Below are 20,706 nucleotides of genomic sequence, written 5' to 3' on the forward strand. Positions count from 1 at the left end.
CCTTACAGAAGGTTAGTTAGGAAGGTTCAATCGTTAGTTATTAATATTGAAGTAGTAAAATGGATTCAACAGTGGCTGGATGGGAGATGCCAGAGAGTAGTGGTGCATAACTGTTTGTCAGGTTGGAGGCCGGTGAATAGTGGTGTGCCTCAGGGATCTGTACTGGGTCCAATGTTGTTTGTAATATACATTAATGATCTGGATGATGGGGTGGTAAATTGGATTAGTAAGAACGCAGATGATACTAAGGTAGGTGGCATTATGGATAATGAAGTAGGTTTTCAAAGTTTGCAGAGAGATTTAGGCCAGTTAGAAGAGTGGGCTGAGCGATGGCAGATGGAGTTTAATGCTACTAAGTGTGAGGTGCTACGTTTTGGTAGGAATAATCCAAATAGGACATACATGGGAAATGGTAGGGCATTGAAGAATGCAGTAGGACAGAGTGATCTAGGAATAATGGTGCATAGTTCCCTGAAGGTGGAATCTCATGTGGATAGGGTGGTGAAGAAAGCTTTTAGTATGTTGGCCTTTATAAATCAAAGCATTGAGTATAGGAGTTGGGATGTAATGTTAAAATTGTACAAGGCATTGGTAAGGCCGAATTTGGAGTATTGTGTCCAGTTCTGGTCACCGAATTATAGGAAAGATGTCAACAAAATAGAGAGAGTACAGAGAAGATTTACTAGAATGTTACCTGGGTTTCAGCACCCAAGTTACAGAGAAAGATTGAACAAGTTAGGTCTTTATTCTTTGGAGCGTAGAAGGTTGAGGAGGGACTTGATAGAGGTATTATGAGGGGGGTAGATAGAGTTGACGTGGATAGGCTTTTTCCATTGAGAGTAGGGGAGATTCAAACAAGAGGACATGAGTTGAGACTTAGGGGGCAAAAGTTTAAGGGTAACATGAGGGGGAATTTCTTTACTCAGAGAGTGGTAGCTGTGTGGAATGAGCTTCCAGTAGAAGTGGTAGAGGCAGGTTCAGTATTGTCATTTAAAGCAAAATTGGATAGGTATATGGACAGGAAAGGAACGGAGGGTTATGGGCTGGGTGCAGGTCAGTATGACTAGGTGAGAGTAACCGTTCGGTACGGACTAGAAAGGCCGAGATGGCCTGTTTCCGTGCTGTAATTGTTAGATGGTTATATAGTCAGTTATTTCAGCTTTTCTATGTCTTCTACTTACTCTTCTTAATTTTGTTTTTTGAAATTGTTGGTGCCTGTGACTTAGTCTGTAGTTTGGTTGAATGACCTAGTGTTCTGCTGTCCCTGAGAAAATTCCAGAAGAGAAATGCGATCTTGAGCTACCACGAGGAGAAGCTCAGAGACGAGACAAGGGGCCGTGATCGACTTCATTCCTCGCTGATTAGAGCGTCGAGGAAGAATGAGACATTGAGGCAAATGTGAAGGAGAGCGAGTGGTTTTTGGAGGGGCCGCTGGTTCGAGTCGCTGCCCTCAGAGGCACCCATTCTTTCTTGTTGCCGATTGGCGGGTTGGGTGTTTGGTGATCTGTTAGTTTTAGTGCAAGGAAGGGGTTGGGGGTGTTTGGGGTTTGCAAGCTTTTGTTTCTTTTTCTTTTCATGCAGGGGGGGATTGATGTTTTTCTTTCAATTACTTGCATGGTTTTCTGTATTCTTTGGCTATCTGGAGAAGACAAGTTTCAGAGTTGTATTCTGCATACACACTATGATAATAAAATTAACATTTGAACTTTTGAAATGACCTGTTTATTCCTACTATTTTCTGTTGTTTAGCCAACACACAGACCCCCTGCCATATATATCCCCAATGCCATTCGCTTTAATTTTTGTTTAATAATCTCTCTATATTCTGGAAGTCCAAATAGATTACCTCCATTGGTCCCTCCTTATTTACTATGCTAGCCATAAACTCAAAATAAAATGATCTTACGATATTTTTTATCAATGTAAATTTCCCTCCATAAATCTATGCTCATTCTTCCTGATCCCTTATGAAATTCTAATTACCCTGTTACCACCTCCATAATAAAGGCCATTCTATTACTTAAAAAATTGTAAAATTGATCTAAATCTATAAAATATATAATTTCTGTTTGTGACATTTTTGTTAATAAGTGTCAGAAAAGTGGTTAATTGATAGGGATAAGAACTTATCAGGTTTTAGCCTTTGAAAACACTCAGTCTGGATTTAGATCTAGAAATACTGAGATAGATTTTCAAGGAGCACTAGGAATCCTATGGGAAGTTGGTCGAGGGAGGAATGAGTGTTAAACACATGGGAACTGATAATTGAATGTCTGTGTAATTTGTTCTTCTTTCATCAATTTTAAATCTTGCTATTTCAGGCAGTTGCTGTTGTTGGTGCTCAGCTGGCTAATTTGCATCAGGAAGAGGAGCAAAAACAGAAGTTCAATTCCTTGATTGTTGATACAGAGTGGGGTTTGAAACTCAGTAAACTTGGTGTAAGTATCTCTTTAAAATATCAAGTATTTGAGTTAGAACTGAGGAAATTTTAAGTCATAGTGACTGCTGCTAGATGTTTTACCACGAGAGTTGAGTAAAATGTATGGGAATTATTTGGGTGAGAAGTAGCTGATGGATCAAAAGAATATCTTCTGATTGACAGAATGTTACAAATTGTGTTCTCAATGGATATGGACTGGATTTTCAGCTTTTTGTCAAATATTACAGATCTAGATGAAGGAATACATTTATAGCAGATAGCATCCAATTAACTGGGCTTTACATTAGCATAATAATTAGAACTTCTGCACAGCTTCAATGATCTGGATTTGTGATGTTGACAGATTGTCCCTGTTAATCTTGTGCCCCAAAGACATTATGGCTAGTAGGTTGATTGGCTACTATAAATTACCTCTAATGTCGGAATGTTGCAAGCGGACTAGGAATTGATGGGCATGTGAGAAAGTATAGGTTACAGGAAAATAAATGGGAGAGGGGGAAAGGTAGAAAGATCTAAGAGCTGGTATGGATGGTCTGAGTGATCTTCTGTTGTAAGGGAACATGAAACATTGAATTAGTGCAGAACCGCCCCAGGTTATGACATTCCTGTGAATTATTTGTAATTTGAACAGTTTGCAAGTCAGAAATGCAACTTTAATCCAAGTTCTAACATAGCAGAAAATGCCTGTGGCTTGTTCGTATGTATTTGCTGTACATCAGCTGCTCACAAACTGGAGAGGACCTGTAAGATGCATGGTAGCTGGACTTAGGGGTCTATATAGATGAACTAACTTCATGAAACTGGCATTTGAGGTTCTTTATTGGGAAATGGGAAGTCATCCACTTCAGAGCTAAGAAAAAAATAATTTTGAAAAGTTTGTTTAATTTGTTAAAGATAAATAAGGAAGGGGGAAAAAAAGGATGTAGCTGTTTACATAGAGCAGGACAGAAGATCATTAAAAAGTTTACAAAAGTATTAACCTTTAAGGGCATTAGAATAACCACATGTTTTTTTTAAATTTTATGTGCTTATTCAGACCCATTTTGGAACTCACTGCCGGGGGTGGTGGTAGAGGCAGAGGCACATATAATAGGAACATTTTTGAGGTTTGGATAGGCATATGGATAAAAGAAAAACAGAGGGCTATGTGGCAGGGAATGATTAGATTGATCTTGGAATAGGTTAAAATGTTGGCACAAATTGTGGGCCTAAGGGCCTGTAACTATGCTGTAGTATTCTATGTTCTAAGAAACATATTTTTGAAATTAGAATTCAGATATTTAAACAGTAAAATTAGGAACCCTCTTTTCAGAAAAGGCAGTAACTTCTCAGTTTCTAAGAACGTTACTTCCATTTCATGTTGAGAAATCACCATCCTGATTTGGTATTTATTATTGTTGCTGTTGAAATCCTGGAACTCCAAACCCAACAACAAATTTCCTAAAACTACTACCTCAGGGAAATTAGAATTGCGCTATATACAATTGCCTTTGTTTGTCCTTATCGTAAGAAACAAAGAATATTATTTTTCAAAATAACAAACCATTGTCGTGTTGAATAAGAGTTTCCACTAATGAATGCTAATTGCCCGTGAAACCTAATGAGAACAGTCTAATTGTTGCTGACTACTCAACAAGTAGTGAGTCTAGATTTATACTATTTAATTTTTCAGAGATGCTGCAATGGTGGTATAATTTGTCTTTGATATTTAATTACATGCAGTGCATCAATGCATTTGCTTGCATTTTCATTACCTTTCAAAATCAACGCAAATGCCATTTTTGTGAATTAACAATTTTTCAATAACATTATTCTATTCTTTCTAGATCTTGTTTCAATCAGCATTTAGGGAGAATCCGGGAAAGAAAAAGGAATGTATTCTTATTTTGGTGCAGAATCCGAATGTGGACTCCAAACTGATAATGCAATACTGCAAGTAATAATGATTTCATAAAGCTGTTCAAAATACCAATTAAAATAATAAAGATAGTTAATATGAAAATTAACATCTGTACAAAAGATTACATGTACTGTAATTAAAAAGTACTTCCTAAGCATTTCATTACCTTTTTACTAATATTTGTGTTTAGTCTTGGTACTGTGATATACCTTAAATATGGATAGTGTAAAATATTGTTGCAATTATTTGCTTTCATAAATAGAAATCTGATTGCTGAATGTCTATTTTTCCTCTTTCAGGGCTTTTGGGTTGAACAGTGATGTTGCACTACAGTTGTATATAGAGACGTTGCTTTTACGTGGTACAAGTGCCCATCATGATGAAGGAGAACCATGTGATATAAAGCAGTTTCAAGCTAATGATTTGGAAAGAGCAGTAGAAGTAATGCCTTTATTGAAAAATAAAACTGACCTGGTTATTAGTTTGAGTTGTGCTTTATACAAGGTAATCCTTCATTAATTCAATCTAGCCAACATGTGTAGTAGTTTTCGTACCTTAAGAACAGCAATTAGGAGAAAAGATAGATGATGTATCACCAGGTTTGAGTGTGGGGCTGGTTGCTATTCTGCAGAGTGTTGTTTTTTTTTTAAAGGAGAGTGAGAGATCATTGAAGTATTAGATTGAGTAATTGTAGATAACATGAATATCAAATCAAACATGCAGATACTGCAAAAACAGACTGTGATTCTGTGAAATTCTTTGCTTGCAATTGGCTGCATGTGCTCTATTATTGTGTACGTGTAAGATTGATCGTGCTTGATTTTATTTTAAATATGAAAGGAACCGAGGGCTGTGGGGTTGAATGGGAAGCTGGATTTTCAATTTAGCCATATCTTTGAGTAGTAGGTTACTTCAGCTGCATTCTTCTATACTTCAACAGTGAAGATATTTGCAGTAGCTCAAGTCTGTTTCCAGAACACGAGGCGTCATCATGATAAATGAGCATTGCAGTCTGTTTAACTTTAATGTGCCCAGTTTGAAGACACTTTATGGTTTCTCTATGTCAATTTAATTGCAAGCTTTAATATTGATCTATTTTAGATCTATTACAACTGGTCTTGTAACTGAGTCCTTAGCATTTAGAAGCATTTAGAAGCAAAATTGATGGCAGAGAGAGGGAACAGTGCTTGCAAGGTCTCAGAATGAGTTGAAAAGGTTGCCAGAGAACATTTACCTGTAGTTTATTTGTTCATGAGACTATCAGAGGTCTTCAGGACTCCTGGCAGGAAGCTGCCAGGAATGTCTCCAAAGAGTGATGCTATATGATTGTAGTTTATGAATGCTTTGTCTGGGAGAAACATGCAGAGCATTATACTTGCTCCGTTTGCATCTGTGGGTTGAAAGAAAAGTAAAATATGCAGCTGGAAGGAGAAAATTGCAAGTTAAAAAGGGGATGAGCAGCAACAACATGGAATAGTTATTAGAGTAGGAAGCTAAACATGATCATGTCCTTAAACTCCATTGACAAAGTAGTCTTAAATACACATACATGTCCTCAGATCTTTGAGGACTGTTTTTGTTGAATTGGCATAGACATTGCTTCTTTGAAAGGCTGAGCTTGCATCCAATAAGCATTGATTGATAAGGTCAAGGATGATGAGCCCCACTCTGCCTCTACTTTCATGGTCCTGATTGGCAGTCTTAGATGTTTTTCCTAGTCCATTTCAATGCCATGTAATAGATGTCTGAAGCGGGCAAATAACTAGTGGACATCAATTTTTGAGTACAAGTTAGCTTCAGTCTGAAATGTGAGTGATGTATAGAATGAGCAATGAGACTCCTGGAACAGAATGTATTTTGAGTTTTGGCTCTTTAAATTGCTGGTTATTCCATATTTAAGCAAGGCCATTGATTTTTTTTAGACTAAAGAAGTGAAGAATTACACAGGAAACAAAAATTGGACATTTCACCTCAAAGAATGGTTATAGCACAGAAGGGACCATTTAGCTCATTGAGTGCATGCAGCTCACACAGTTAACATTATTTTGGGGAGTTTTGCACAGAACCGTGCTCTGAGTGTGAAACAACTAGAAACTCAAGTTGAATTCCCTATTGGGACAAAGAGGCATAGAAATGGATGGACTTTTGCCTTACTCTGGATTAAGCCTATTTTCAACTGCTCACATTTTCCCCCAGAGTTGTGAGAAGAAATTTCTAAGCCAATCCTATATTGCTGAGTCTGCTTTCTCCAGTGGTTCCTTTTTGTCTATTCAGAGCAAGTTGAGGAATGCTAACAGTTAAAATTAAAATAAGTCAGATCGTTATGCAGCACACTTAAAGTTGGTGACAGTAGTGCACTTTGGGGCCATAACCAGAAGTATTTTTAAAGTAGAGAAGTTTACTTTATAATTTGCTGAATACTGAAGTGTATTTTCCTTTATTTTTAAGATGGATCCATATGACTATGAAATCATTGAAAGTGCCTTAAAAATTATAAAATTATCAAATGAAACAACCATCAATTTCAACTTGGATCAGGTAGGAAAAAATGGATCTGAAGGGTAAAACTAAGTGTTGACTCTGCTGGTTTTTATAATGGATAGTAACAAAAGCTGCTTAATGCTCTGAACTTAAAAAATAACATTTTGAGGGGGAAGAATGAGGGAACTTTGAACTTTTAATGAAATGACAAAATTTGAGAAAAAAGGAAATAGATGGGAGTGCTTGCGAATAAGTTAAGTAAAATTATTTATCGCTTTTATATTTGTCTTTTGCTAGTTCTAAAGAAAAATTTGGAAGTCAAGTCATTCTAGGGGTTTTGAGTAATATTTTGAAAAATCTTGTCAACTCAGGAAGATTCTACACAATATTGTCAAAATAACAACTGCATTTCATTATCACAAGTTTCATTTGTGAAATAAAATCTTATTTTAATAGGCTTTAAGTCTCTTGCAACATTTGTACTCCTATAAACGAATTTCACCACCTGGGGATTTTGAACTTCAGTATCTCCGGAAATATTCCATTGATCTTTCATCAATGGCTGAGAGTAGGCTGCCCTTCCACATACTCTTCTTTGAAAACAAGCAAAGGTTTTGGAATGTGATATGTAAGTACTTAAATTTGGGACAAGTATGATGAATGGGATGCAGAAATAACCACTTTTTCTAGAAATGCCTTCTGTTAACTTAAGGATTGCTGACACAACAGAAAATGTATAAGTTATGTGGGAAATAGGATTTTTAGCTGAAAGTAAGGTGTGTGAATGAACTGAAAGAATGGTGATTGAAAGTGTTTAATTGGCTGTCAGTAATATTTCTTTAAAAAATAGACAAAGGATTTAAAAATGCATGTGAGTACGAATGGCTGTTTTGCATTATTTTATAGAGGAAAGTCAAAAGAAAGGTACGTGTCTTTATGGCAGCTGCATTCAGAATGCTCACAGCTGACCCCTCAGTTTGATGGTAGCATGAAATACTAAGGATTCCAGTTAGTTTGCCCATCAGTTAATTGGGACAGCCTCTTGTTTGGGCCAACTCTTCAAAAACAAAAACTAATTGAGAAAATAGCCAGGATTCTCTTTGTTTATTTGGGACATCTGCTTGTTATGTGCCATGTTTTATGATGTGGGTGGTCATGGTCTTTCCATGACCAGGATTGTTCTTGGCAAATTTTTTTTACAGAAATGGGCAGTGTCTTTACAAGACAATTGACCCCAGCGACTATCAATACTTTTCAGAGATTGCCTGGCATCAATGGTCCCATAACCAGGTCTTGTAATATAAACAAGCTGCTCATACAACCAGCTTCCTCCTGGTCCTGTGGCTTCATGTGACCCTGATTTATTTTTTTTGGGGGGGTAGGGGTTGAATAACCTTGCAGGCTAGTGGCGGGAAGGAGAGCCTCGCACCTCCTTTGGGAGAGACACATCCCCACACTGCTACACAATTTATTTGGGACATTATGCCACTTAATTGGAAGAGGAGACTGTTACCAACCAATTTGTAACTAGTGTCAAACTAGCCATTGGGGGCCACACCATGCTGAGAGCAAATGGATTTTAAATAGCATCAATTGCTTGCATTTGTGTTCAAAAAGCAGCGATTTTGTCACCGATAGTTGGTGAGAAATAAGCAATAAGACAATTCAGAATTGTTTTGCTCACTAATTTCAAGCATTCGGTCTTGGGGATGGCAGAAACAGCTGGGAGTGAAAATTAAATGATTTTACTACTTCAGTAAATTGGGAACTACGAAGAATCTGAAGGAAACGACGATCATCTTGAATATTGCAATGTAAATGAAGATTTGGAGGTGCAGTTGTCAATAGCATCGAATGAAGGTGGTCCAATATCTGCACTAGGTGTCTACGCTGATTTTGTTCAATTACAGTCAGTCAGAAGGACATGGCACTATACGCTGAATTCCTCCAATAACTACTAGGAACTAATACAGTTTTATAGTACTGTGGTAGTATTTGTTGTGTTCTAATTTGTTCTGCATTTCATTTAACTGCGTGGTTTGTGATTCAGTTGAGCAGTAGTTTGTCTTTTTGATCTTTTTAACTATTTCTGTGAATCTTCAGCTAATTAGGCCAGTCACTTAATTGGGCCAGAATGCATTGGTCCTGATTGTAATGTATTGTGTGAGTATTCATAGGTCAGAGTGTGTATGATGTCAGGACACAGTTAAAAGAACTGGAAGTCTGTTGAATAAACGTGCGGTGTCCGAGTCACATCGATACTACATGGTGTCAGAAGAAATCACGATAAAAGGGAAGAGAAGACATGTAAAAGATGTCACCGTCAAGTTTAAGCCTACAAGGTAATCTTGCTGAGAACTGGAAAATATGGATCCAGAAGTTTGAGCTGTTTTGCACCGCTAGCGGCGTAGCTGAAAAGACGGAGAAAGTGCAATGTGCTATGTTTCTGCATGTGGCAGGGGAAGAAGCAATTAAAGATTTGCAACATGTTTGTCTTCCAAGATGATGAGCAAGATAAAATTGAAGTGTTGAAGAAAAAGTTTCAAGATTACTGCGAACCAAGAAAAAACCTACCGTACATCCGACACATATTTTTCACAAGGTCTCAAGGACTAACAGAGACCATAGACGCCTATGTAACAGATTTGAAGAACAAGGCAAAAGACTGTGAGTTCAGACAACTGCATGATTCTTTAATACATGACAGGATTGTATGCAGCATACGAGATGATCAAGTGAGAGGCAGGCTATTGAGAGAGGCGGAGCTTACATTAGAAAAGGCAATTGATGTTTGCCGTGCCAGCGAGATCATGTCAAGTCAGGTTAAAGTGCTCAATGAAGAGACTGAAGTGCACAAGATAAAAACTGTGAAAACTGACAAGAGTAGGACAAAGCGAGCTCCACAGGATGATCAAAAGGAAGTTAACAGCAACAGATGTGGTCATAAATATGGATACAGAAAATGTCCAGCCTTTGGTAAGACATACAAATTATGCAGGAAAAAAAATCACTTTGCAAAGATGTGCAAATAGCAGGAGCACGCAAGGAAAATGCATGCTGTGGAACAGAGTGAGGGCAACAGTGATATGTTCATTGGCACAGTTGAAGTGGAACAGGAGGTATGCATCAAGAATATTGACAATGCAGAGATGGAGGATGAAGATGACTGGACTCAAGATCTGATAATAAACAGGAGGAATGTGACATTTAAGCTTGACACTGGGGCAAAGTGCAATGTAATGTCAGCAGAAACATTTAACTCACTGGACATCAGAGGAAGACTGAGGAAATCCACTTGCAAGCTTGTTGCATATTTTGGCCACAAAACAGCGCCATTGGGAAAGAAAGCCCTCACCTGCGTGTAGAAAGGACAAAAACCCAAGATAGAGTTTGAGATAGTACAGCAACATGTTCCAGCAATACTGGGCAAAGCAACATGCACAAAGCTAGGCCTGGTGAAGCAAATCTATGGTGTTGAAAAAGAAAATGATATTCTCAAAGACTTTGCTGACTTGTTTTCTGGATTAGGATGTTTACCAAGGAAACACCATATCCGGATTGATCCAACTATTGCACCAGTTGTGCATGCCCTGAGAAAGATTCCAGTAGCTCTCAGGGATCAAGTAGTGGAGGAGCTACACAGAATGGAACAGATGGGAGTCATAACGAGACAAGTAGTACCGACTGACTGGGTGAATAGTATGGTGACTGTGGTCACAGAAAAAAAGATGAGGATTTGCTTGGATCCACAAGATCTCAACCAAGCCATCAAAAGAGAGGACTATCCGCTGCTCATGGTTGAAGAGGTTGTCTCCCGCATGCCTAATGTGAAACACTTTTCAGTATTAGATGCAAATCAAGGCTTTTGGCAGATCAAGCTGGATGAGAAAAGTTCCAAGTTATGCACTTTCAACACGCCCATAGGGAGATATCATTTCCTGTGTCTACCCTTTAGGATTTCTTGTGCACCAGAGGTTAGTAGCACAAATGATTGAAGGCCTGGATAGAGTGATCAACATCATTGATAATTTACTGATATGGGGGGACACCATTGAGGAACATGATCAGAGACTGAGGAAGCTCCTGAAGAGAGCATGTGAATACAACCTAAAACTGAACAAAAGCAAATGTAAGATCAGAACTACAGCGATCAAATACATAGGTCACGTATTCAGCACCGATAGGGTAAAATCAGATAATGAAAAGGTCAGGGATGTGGTACAGCTACCACCACCTGAAGACAAGCAAGAACTATTGAGGTTCATGGGCATGATACAATATCTTGTCAAATTCATTCCCAACTTATCAGAGGTCAGCACTCCACTTTGAAAGCTACTAGAGAGCAACACTGAATGGCGTTGGGAAGACGAACAAAAGAAAAGTTTTGACACATTGAAGCAGTTGGTTACCAATGCATCAGCACTCAAGTTCTATGATGTCAATAAACTGGTGACGATGTCTGTGGATGCCAGTTCGGAAGGAATAGGAGCTGTTACACTGCAGGATGGGAGGCCTGTGGCATATGGATCATGAGCACTTTTAGACTGTCAACGCCGATATGCTCAAATCAAGAAGGAATTACTCGCCATAGTTTATGGGTGTGAGAAGTTCCACCAATATGTATATGGCAAAGAAATCCAGGTTGAGAGTGATCACAAACCACGAGAGCATCTTCAAAAAGCCACACCACCAAGCTCCTATGAGGCTGCAAAGGGGCTTCTCAGGCTACGGAGGTACACTCTCACAGTTACCTAAAAGCCAGGAAAAGAACTGTACATTGCTGATGCTTTGAGCCGTGCTTACCTCAAAAAGCAAAAGGAAGAGTTGCTAGGAAGAGAGCTGGAGGTCAACTGGGTTACATCTCAGCTACCCATCTCTGAGGAGAAGTTGAACATGTTCAGGAAAACAACTGCAGATGATCCTGAAATGCAAATGCTAAGAGACATTACAATGAATGGATGGTCAACAGAAAGAAAAGATGTTCCAAAGGAAATGCAGAAATACTGGACATTTAAAGAGGAAATTAGCTAGGCATCAGGACTAATATTCAAAACAGCAAAACTTAGCGTACCAAACCAAATGACACAGGAAATGCTCAACAGAATGCATGAGTCACACCTGGGGATAATGAAATGTAAAGAAAGAGCAAGGGACATTCTCTATTGGCCAGGCATGTCAACTTGGATAGAGGACATTGTGTCTCAGTGTGCTGTCTGTAATGAAAACAAAAACAGCAATCCAAGAGAGCCTCTGTTTCCCCACCCACTACCAGGAAGACCATGGGAGAAGATTGGCAGAGATCTCTTTCACTACAATGGTGCAGAATATCTGCTTTGTGTGGACTAATATTCAAATTATCCGGAGATCACCAAGTTAAGTGACACGTCCAGTCAAGGTGTCATTGCCGCAATGAAGTCGACATTCGCAAGATATGGTATTCCAGATGTTGTCGTTAGTGACAATGGTCCACAAAATGCCAGTGGTGAGTTTAGAGGGTTCTCAGAAAGCTGGGAATTTCAACATGTTACATCCAGTCCAGGGCACACTCAGTCTAATGGACAAGCAGAGAGAACTGTACAAACTGTCAAGAACATGCTCAAGAAGACACAAAGCAGCAACGGTGACCCTTACATTGCTCTGCTTGAATACCGCAACACACCGATTGAGGGTGTGGGGTTCTCTCCATCACAGCTGTTGATGGGATGTTGTCTGAAATCCAAACTGCCAACATCCACAACTCTACTGACTCCTGAAGGTATACTCAAGTACAAGCAAAAGTACAAGCAAATAAAGCAAAAGCGCTACTATGATAGACATACAAGACAGTTACCAGATCTGCATACAGGTGAAAATGTCAGAATACAGAGAGGAGACACTCGGCAACCAGCTGTGGTTGTGAACAGACATCAGCGACCAAGATCCTTCATAGATCACACACCGGATGGAAGAGTCTACAGGAGGAACAGGAAGCATCTGCTGAAGATAGGCGAGAGGGAGTTTCCACGTACAGATGCACAGGACATTTCCACGGATGCAGACATGGAAACAAACGACACCAAGAGTGATACAGACTGCAAAGACACAGAGGTCATTCGAGAAACTTGACACTGATGAAGGACAAGCACAGTCACAGCTGTGTTACACACGGTCTGGGAGACAAGTCAAACTTCCAGCTAGATACAGAGACTAGTTCTACCTACAGTCTCACACAGTGTGAGGCAAAGTCACACATGTTATAAGTTCCAAGGTGTGAAATAAAAGGTTTATTAGTCTATGTTAGTAAAGGAAAATACACTGCTGTTAGTATTGTAAGATGCAATGAAGAATACAGTATACGAAGTTAAGATTTTTTTAGTTTATGTCATGGCTGTTGCAATGTAAGAAAGGCATACCTAGAGGCATTGTTTTGGTATTTCATTATTTCATGGTGTTGTAAAAAAAAAAAAATCTTGAGAAGAGGGATGTAATGTATTGTGTGAGTATTCATAGGTCAGAGTGCGTATGACGTCAGGACGTGGTTAAGAAAAATGGAAGTCTGTTGAATAAATGTAGTTGTTCAATCTACAGCGATGTCCGAGTCACATCAATACTACACTGATGTATTCCAGTGAACCGGAATCCACGGTATTGCTAGTATATTGCAGCATTCCTCCTCAATACCCAAATCTGAATGTTAATTGTGAAAATAGTATACAGGGATAAGTGAAGTGTCAATCATGCCAATACTTGATGTGATATGACCAATTGAACATTTGGATCAGAGTAGTGGATAATGTTTAAATATTTGTTTTGATTAGTTTACCTTCTTGATAGAGTATCCAAAATTGTTTCTATTGGTTATGAATCTGGACATTGAGTGGTGAATTTCTGATTAAGGCTGGCTATATAAATTCCAATTGAGTTTGTTTGAGGCTGTAAGATTGCACTAAATTTCTGCCATGCTCCATCTAGTGGCAAATGTTGAATACTGCATCACAGGTTTGAAAACGATTTTGCATCACAGGTTTGAAAACGATTCAAATGATTGTTACATTTCAGAGAGTAACTAACTTTTTAAACATACACATAGATCACTGGCAGTTTTAGAGAAGGGAATTTCAGAAAATATCATTGAATTTCATCAAATCATACATCTGCACAACACAGAAAGAAGCTTTTATCCCATTGTACATCCTCTTTGAAAATTATTTAATTAGCCCCATTATACATTACTTACTAACCTTGCAAATGGTTCCATTCAAATATTTATCTGGTTCTCTTTTGGAAATACTGTTTAATCCTCTTTTTTTTTATCCATTGGGTTGGGCATTCCAGGTGATTATTTTTGTGTAGCTTTCTTTAATAAAAGGTAGTTTATTAATGCCTTTTTTGCCTGTTATCTTAAGTTTGTGTCCTTTGTTGTTAGCTTTTTGTTCCTTGATAATAGTTCCTGTTTTGTAAAAATCTGTTAGTATTTTGAATGTATCAATTAGATTGGCCTCCTCTGCTCCAGAACAAAAATCCCACTACTCAGCCTTCTTGTTGGAAATGGAAATATTTCATTCTAGTAGATCTGCTCCTTTGGAATTTCTCAAAGACCTGAATGTTGACAAAAGACATTCTGTCTAACTCAACAAATTTTTTGTGCATTATTTGACTAGTGCTCATTCCCTGCAGTGGACTTGATGGTTAGCTGTGCACTCAGCTCCAGTACACAGGCACCAAGATTAATTGGTGTGGAAAGAGGATGGATGGCAGTTCACTGCCCACAATGAAACACAGTTGAGATCAACATAACTCCATACCTCTTCTTGTCTCTACTTACAAAGATATGGATTCAGTGTGCCACTTATTCTGTCATTTTCAAAAACAAACTCCTATGCTCCATATCTGAAGCTTTTTGGACTGTCTTTTAAAATGTACCTTTTCAGTTCTTCATTCCAAAACCACTTCACCTGCTAGTTTCATTAAACTATTTTTTTTCCTTTTAATGTTTGCCAAATCAATTTATCTCTGTTGCCAAGTTATCTGGAAATTAACATCTTGGTCCCATGTCCAAAATCAGGTGAAGGGTTTATGTGCACAGAATAAGCTTTCAGCCTTATTGGCCATTTTTTAAAGGTTTTACATTGATAATAAATTTACTTCGAACTTGACAGCAAACTACATACATGTCACCATATACAACTCCGAGATATGTTTTCTTGCAGGTATAGTCAGTAAATACAAGATCTATAATAGAATCAATGACAGATTGTACACAACAGGGTGGACAAACAACCAATGTGCAAAAGACAGCAATGTACAAATACAAATGAAAATAATAATAAATAAGCAATAAATATTGAGAAAATGAAATGAAAAGTCCTTGAAAGTGAGTCCCTAGGTTGTGGGAGTGATGGGGCAACTGAAGTTGAATGAAATAATTGCCACTGGTTCAAAAGCCCGATCATTGAGTGGTAATAATTGTTACTGAAGTGTGAGTCCTGTACCTTCCTAATGGCAGCAGTGAGAAGAGCGCATAACCTGGATGGTGGGGGTCCCTGATGATTGATGCTACTTTTCTGCTGACTACGCTCCATGTAGATGTGCCCAATGGAGGGGAGGGCCTTACCTGATGGACTTTTTGTTTTACTGTTCTAGGACACTGGTGTTTCTATACCAGGGTGTGATACAACCAGTCAATGTACTCTCCACCACATCTATTTAAGTTTTGCAAAATAAAATCATTTATTTTTTTAACAAAAGATTGAAAACTTGAGTTTTTGTTCTTTTTGCAGCTGCAGAACTAAGTGAGGAGACTTTTTCAACATTGCTGTTGATATCTAAACTGATGAAGGTAAGTTTCATACATACAGCAGTTATGTACAGGATATATAGCAGTTGTTTCAGAAGTAATTGGTAAGCAAGAAGAAAGGAGCAAAAATAAGTCACGTTGCTACCCTAGCCTACTTTGCTTTTCAATATCATCGTTCTAAACTCCATGGTAAATAGGTTCACTGTGCCTAACGTCAAGTTTTCCCATCTCGGAGATCAGTTTAGTGAACTTTTAACTAAAAGTCAGCCTTAAATTGGAACATAATACTATAGAATAGTCCTGGTATATTCTCATCAAAGCAGCAGCAATTGCATAATTTCCTTGTTCTTGAATAATAATTTAGCTGGGATGGTTTTGGAGGAAGTTAACATGGGATATTTCAAGGAAATAACTTAATCACAAATAATTACTTATATACTCTCCTTTTATAAAGGCTGGTGTACAGATTTTGTAAAACTATATCAATCAGTATTTGTACTGTTGGGCACTGCTACAATCAAAATATCCTTGTGCCAGGAATTTCATAACAACTTTAAAGTAAAAGGGGATAGGAGTGCCTATGTGCTATAATGATCAGGTGGAAAATGTATTACAACCAGTAATTATAAAACAAACAAAAGCTATAAGTTGTGCATTGGGCACTCACAGTACAAGATATGTGCAAAATGATTACTAAAGCTGGAATCAAAACAAATAACGACTGATCCTGGAAATCGAAATTGAAATTACTGGAAGTGCAACACCTGCCCTTTCTTAGGTCTTCCTCCCTGCCATACAGAAATCCTAAAACTCCCTGCCAGTGAAGCAAGAATTCATTTGTACTTTCAGGTTCATGTACTGCATTGAATGCTTACATATGGCTTGCTGCATTGAGGCAAAAAAAGTACAGATTTGGTATTTACCTGCTCAATTTGTAGGGGTGCTCCTAATTGCCTATCACTTTAATTCTCCATCTCATTCCCACTCTGTCATCTTTAACAGTGGCATCCTATACTAATGTCCAAAGGAAACTTGAGGAACAGCCTTTCTTCTTCCAACCTAGGCTCCTTACAGACCTTTGGGCTCAATGTTGAATTCAGCAGTTTCAAATAACTTATTTTTGTATCAAAAGCAGCAAGTTCAGATAAAAGGTTATTAGTCTGTATAGTAAATTCAATATACTTTTCCCCAGTAGATGCTATCTGACCTCATAGAAATTTTTGGTCCTTTTTATTTCAGATTTCCAAAAACTGTCTATTTGATCTTGCAATTCCACCATTTTTTTTCATGTCTCCCTGTCTCTCTCTGTGTCCCTCTTGTCCTTATTTCAAATCTCCCAAAAAAATCGGTTATGATTAACAAGTAATTTTCATCCTTCTTAGTAGGCACCACAATTATTGAATTATCTTGGTTTCTACCCTATCACAGATGTTCCCTTTGTTCTCTCCAGATGGTGGAAATCTAATCAAAACAGAAAATGCTGAAAGCCCTCAGCTAGATAGGCAGCACCTTTGGAAAGATAAACATTTCAGATTGTTTCAATGTTTTTTGCTTTTATTTCAGGTTAAATTACATTAAATAAATTGCAGGCACAATTTCAACTTAATCAGAGCATTCTGATCTGTACTAACCAACCCCATTCACACCTCAATGATATTACAATCTGAAATTGTTAAGGCAATTCAAGTTGTGGACTTGTTTCATTAAAATGTCTTGCTCTTCTAGTCAGCAGATGAAAAATAGTTGTGAACATTCAGTTGTACAATTTGGTATAAAGACCTTAAGCTTCACATGTTTCACCCTTGTATTTATCTGTCTGCAAATAATAGGACTTGCTTTTCTTTAGGTTTCTTTGGATACACTTTATATGAAAGCTGTTAACCATGTGCTGACAAAAACTCTGAAACCTAAAGTACATAAGCTGGCAAAAGAGGGATGTGTTTCACTGATATCGAAGGAAATATCTGAGACGGTGCACAACATACAGTCTTACATCTTGGCAATCACAAATCCTGAATGGGCTACTGCCAGTTCCCATCGAGTTGCTCAGGAACTTCCAACCGGTAAATTGTACCAAACACCTTGTGCTATAAAGATACATTATGGAATTAACATTGCATATTTTACTGTTTTGTTTAATTCTGTCTTAATCAACAAGATTGATTGGGACCTATTCTCAGGATCTATGCTTTTGATGTTGTATCACCAGCTGATTTAGTCTAGGTATGTAAAGTGCTGTCTTTAGCATAGTGATATATAGAAGCTGTCTTTTATTCCTATTCTTCCCATTCTACCATGTTTCCCCAGACAGATTGTCATATAGGTAAAATAATGTATGTTTAATAAACTGTTTATTTTTAACAACAGATTAATGATAGCTTTTATAACTTTAACATTTATGAAGAACTTGTCAGTCAAACTTAATTTCTTGATTTAATCTGTCTCAATACGTATCAAGCTGTGTCCAGCTGTATCTTGGTTAAACTCTATATGCTCTTCTTATAGGACATGATAAAATCCAAGCCTTGAAATTTTGCCTACAGATGTCTGAAAACTGGTTAAAATCCACAGCACCAGGGGTATTGTTAAAGTTTACACTTCTTTGTCATTATATAATTCTTAAATATAGATTCTTGGACAGGAAGCAGTCATTTGGCCCATCAATTCAGTTCTGTTATGTTTTCATAAGATGTCCAACATGTATTCTGGATTGCAAAGTTTTTGAACTACTTTCTCTTAAGCAGTCACTCAACAGCATTAACATGGTTAAAAAATTGCATCTGATTGCATTAGACTGTCACATAGAAAAGGAGATTAATTGCTGAGGAACATCTCTGCAAGATAAATGTTTGATTCATATCACACTTTTGTGTGATTTTATATGGTGATCTTCAGTTGAAATTCTGTTTGATATATCATTTTAAACTTTTTTTCTCCTTTTTTAATCTCTTTGCATAGATGTTTATTACATTGTTATACCATAATTTCCTGTCCACACTGCATGTGTGTTTGACTGCTGCCAATGCACTTTCCAGGAGAGCACAAAACGTGACTAATTTTGATTGCATTTTACTTTTCTGTGTTTACAAGCAAATTCATTTTTCTGGATCTCAGCTTGGATCTCAGTAACAAAGCAAATTAGAAATAACAAAATCCACATAATTTCTGACAGCAATTGCCCTATCCTTAGCAGTGTGTAACTTTCTTTGACTTGTTAACATATTGGAAAAATACTTGGATCTGATTCTGTCTTTACAATTTCCTTGGGTTGATAATACTATTCCATTCATATTCTGTTAAAACTCTAAGTAATGTTGTAGTATGGAGATAATTTCATGTTTCCTCACTGAAAATACTGGCTGGAGTGACCACTGTTATAGTCCTCACTCCAAACTTGGTTTTCTGTTAAACCAGCTTTCTAGTAGCTATGAAGAATTAATTATTTTAATATGTGTATTATTATTTATGTATTTTTAGAATGATGGCCAGCAAATGAGGCATTTTTGCTTTGTTCATTTTAGTAACAGATTAAAATCTATTTCTTAGGATAATGCTCATCAAAAAGCAGAGGACTCACTAAATAAATTACGAATAGAGTATGAGAATTCAGCAACAGCAAATCTACTGAGAATCCACAATTTAAACTCCCCTGAATACTTGAGATTCATTAAACTGCCAGCTAAACTGATATGCTCATTGTATGAGCACAGCAGCATTGAAGATCGATTAAAGCACCCTACTGCCAGAGATTACCCAGGTTAGTTCTGTTCCTGAAGTAATTTTTTAAATAAATAAATGATACACAAACATGCTGAGCTTGTGTCTTAAAGCTTGTCAATGCAAACTATAGATTTGTCTAGATTCATCCCTGTTCCTTTTGTTCACTTTCCTTATACCCAACCTTACCATCAGGCCTTATTACATGTCATAATCTATAACAGTGACAATAAAATTAAAATAACTTGAGTCACTTTGGTTAAGGATTCATGACACGCACACATTCCTTTAGCTTGACATCAATTACCGGTATATTATATTTATTACCAGTTTAGTTCATTTCTCAGTATTGGAGAAATTGAGATTTCCTTGTATTTTTTCACTTTATTAAATCAGGCATTTGACCATTCCATTGAAAAATAATTTTTAAGTTCCTCTGTGAATTGTATAAAGGACCTTGAAAGGTTTAGTTCCTTTCTCGATAATGGAGAATTTTAAAATTTCTTTGAATTTCTGTATCAATGAATCTGGCTCATTACCCATTTTGCCAAATGCAAATTGCATTATAAATTCATCTGTGCATTACTTTGAATTGTTCATGCAGGTTCAGCATGCTAGTTTATAGAAGACAGTAAAAATATTGGGAATAAGAAAATCCTACTGAATGTAAATATGTTAAATTAAATCCAAGCCATGCATTTTGATACCTGTTATTACCCATACACTTTTGACTTGATGCTGCTAATCCTATTTGAAAATGAAACATTTTATTTACAGTATATTTGACATGTTTACTGAGGGGATTGTTTTATTTTTCAGATATTCATTCTGCAACTAGCGAACTGGCAGAAATAAACAACAGAGATATAAATAAAATCAGATATGCATTGCTGGAAGAATATTTATGTTCTCCCACTCACCCAGATTTGGTAAGTGTGCATCAGTGTAAAGATGCAAATGCAATCTTCACAGATTTTTGGCTTGTACTGCTTTTTTTAAACTAAGTGAGAAGAAGTAATATCCTTTGTTGTGCCGTGAAACCAGAAACAGAGAGACAAGAGACTGCAGATGCTAGAACCTGGGCAATAATCTACTGGGAAAAATCCTGCGTTTTTCAAAAATACGGGGAGACAGCTGGGGATGTGGAAAAATTGATCTCACCTCTCCATACTCAGTACTGATACAGGATTTTGACTTGAAGCGTTGAAAATACAATTCCTTTCCTTCCACAGATGCCGCTCAATCATAAGACAAAGAAGGAGAATAAGCCATTCATCCCAATGAATCTGCTCCGCCATTCCATCATGACTGACCCATTATCCCTCTCAACCCATTCTCCCGCCTTCTCTCTGTAACCTTTGACACCCTTACTAATACCTATGACTTGCCCTC

The 20,706-nt window shown here is 37.4% G+C and overlaps 1 protein-coding gene across 1 annotated transcript in view; it reads left to right on the top strand.

Annotated features, from left to right (window-relative positions):
- Positions 1-20,706, top strand: part of kntc1 (kinetochore associated 1) — a 162,983-nt gene that overhangs the window by 102,694 nt on the left and 39,583 nt on the right. Inside the window, exons 41-50 of the mRNA XM_059988223.1 lie at positions 2,322-2,438; positions 4,267-4,376; positions 4,640-4,844; positions 6,789-6,878; positions 7,278-7,449; positions 15,581-15,639; positions 17,444-17,660; positions 18,103-18,176; positions 19,144-19,354; positions 20,134-20,243. Of these exons, the coding sequence (XP_059844206.1) occupies positions 2,322-2,438; positions 4,267-4,376; positions 4,640-4,844; positions 6,789-6,878; positions 7,278-7,449; positions 15,581-15,639; positions 17,444-17,660; positions 18,103-18,176; positions 19,144-19,354; positions 20,134-20,243 (1,365 nt within the window). The remainder of the gene's footprint in view (positions 1-2,321; positions 2,439-4,266; positions 4,377-4,639; positions 4,845-6,788; positions 6,879-7,277; positions 7,450-15,580; positions 15,640-17,443; positions 17,661-18,102; positions 18,177-19,143; positions 19,355-20,133; positions 20,244-20,706) is intronic.

Source organism: Hypanus sabinus, chromosome 13 (genome assembly GCF_030144855.1).
Source record: "Hypanus sabinus isolate sHypSab1 chromosome 13, sHypSab1.hap1, whole genome shotgun sequence".
Taxonomy (NCBI): Eukaryota; Metazoa; Chordata; class Chondrichthyes; order Myliobatiformes; family Dasyatidae; genus Hypanus; species Hypanus sabinus.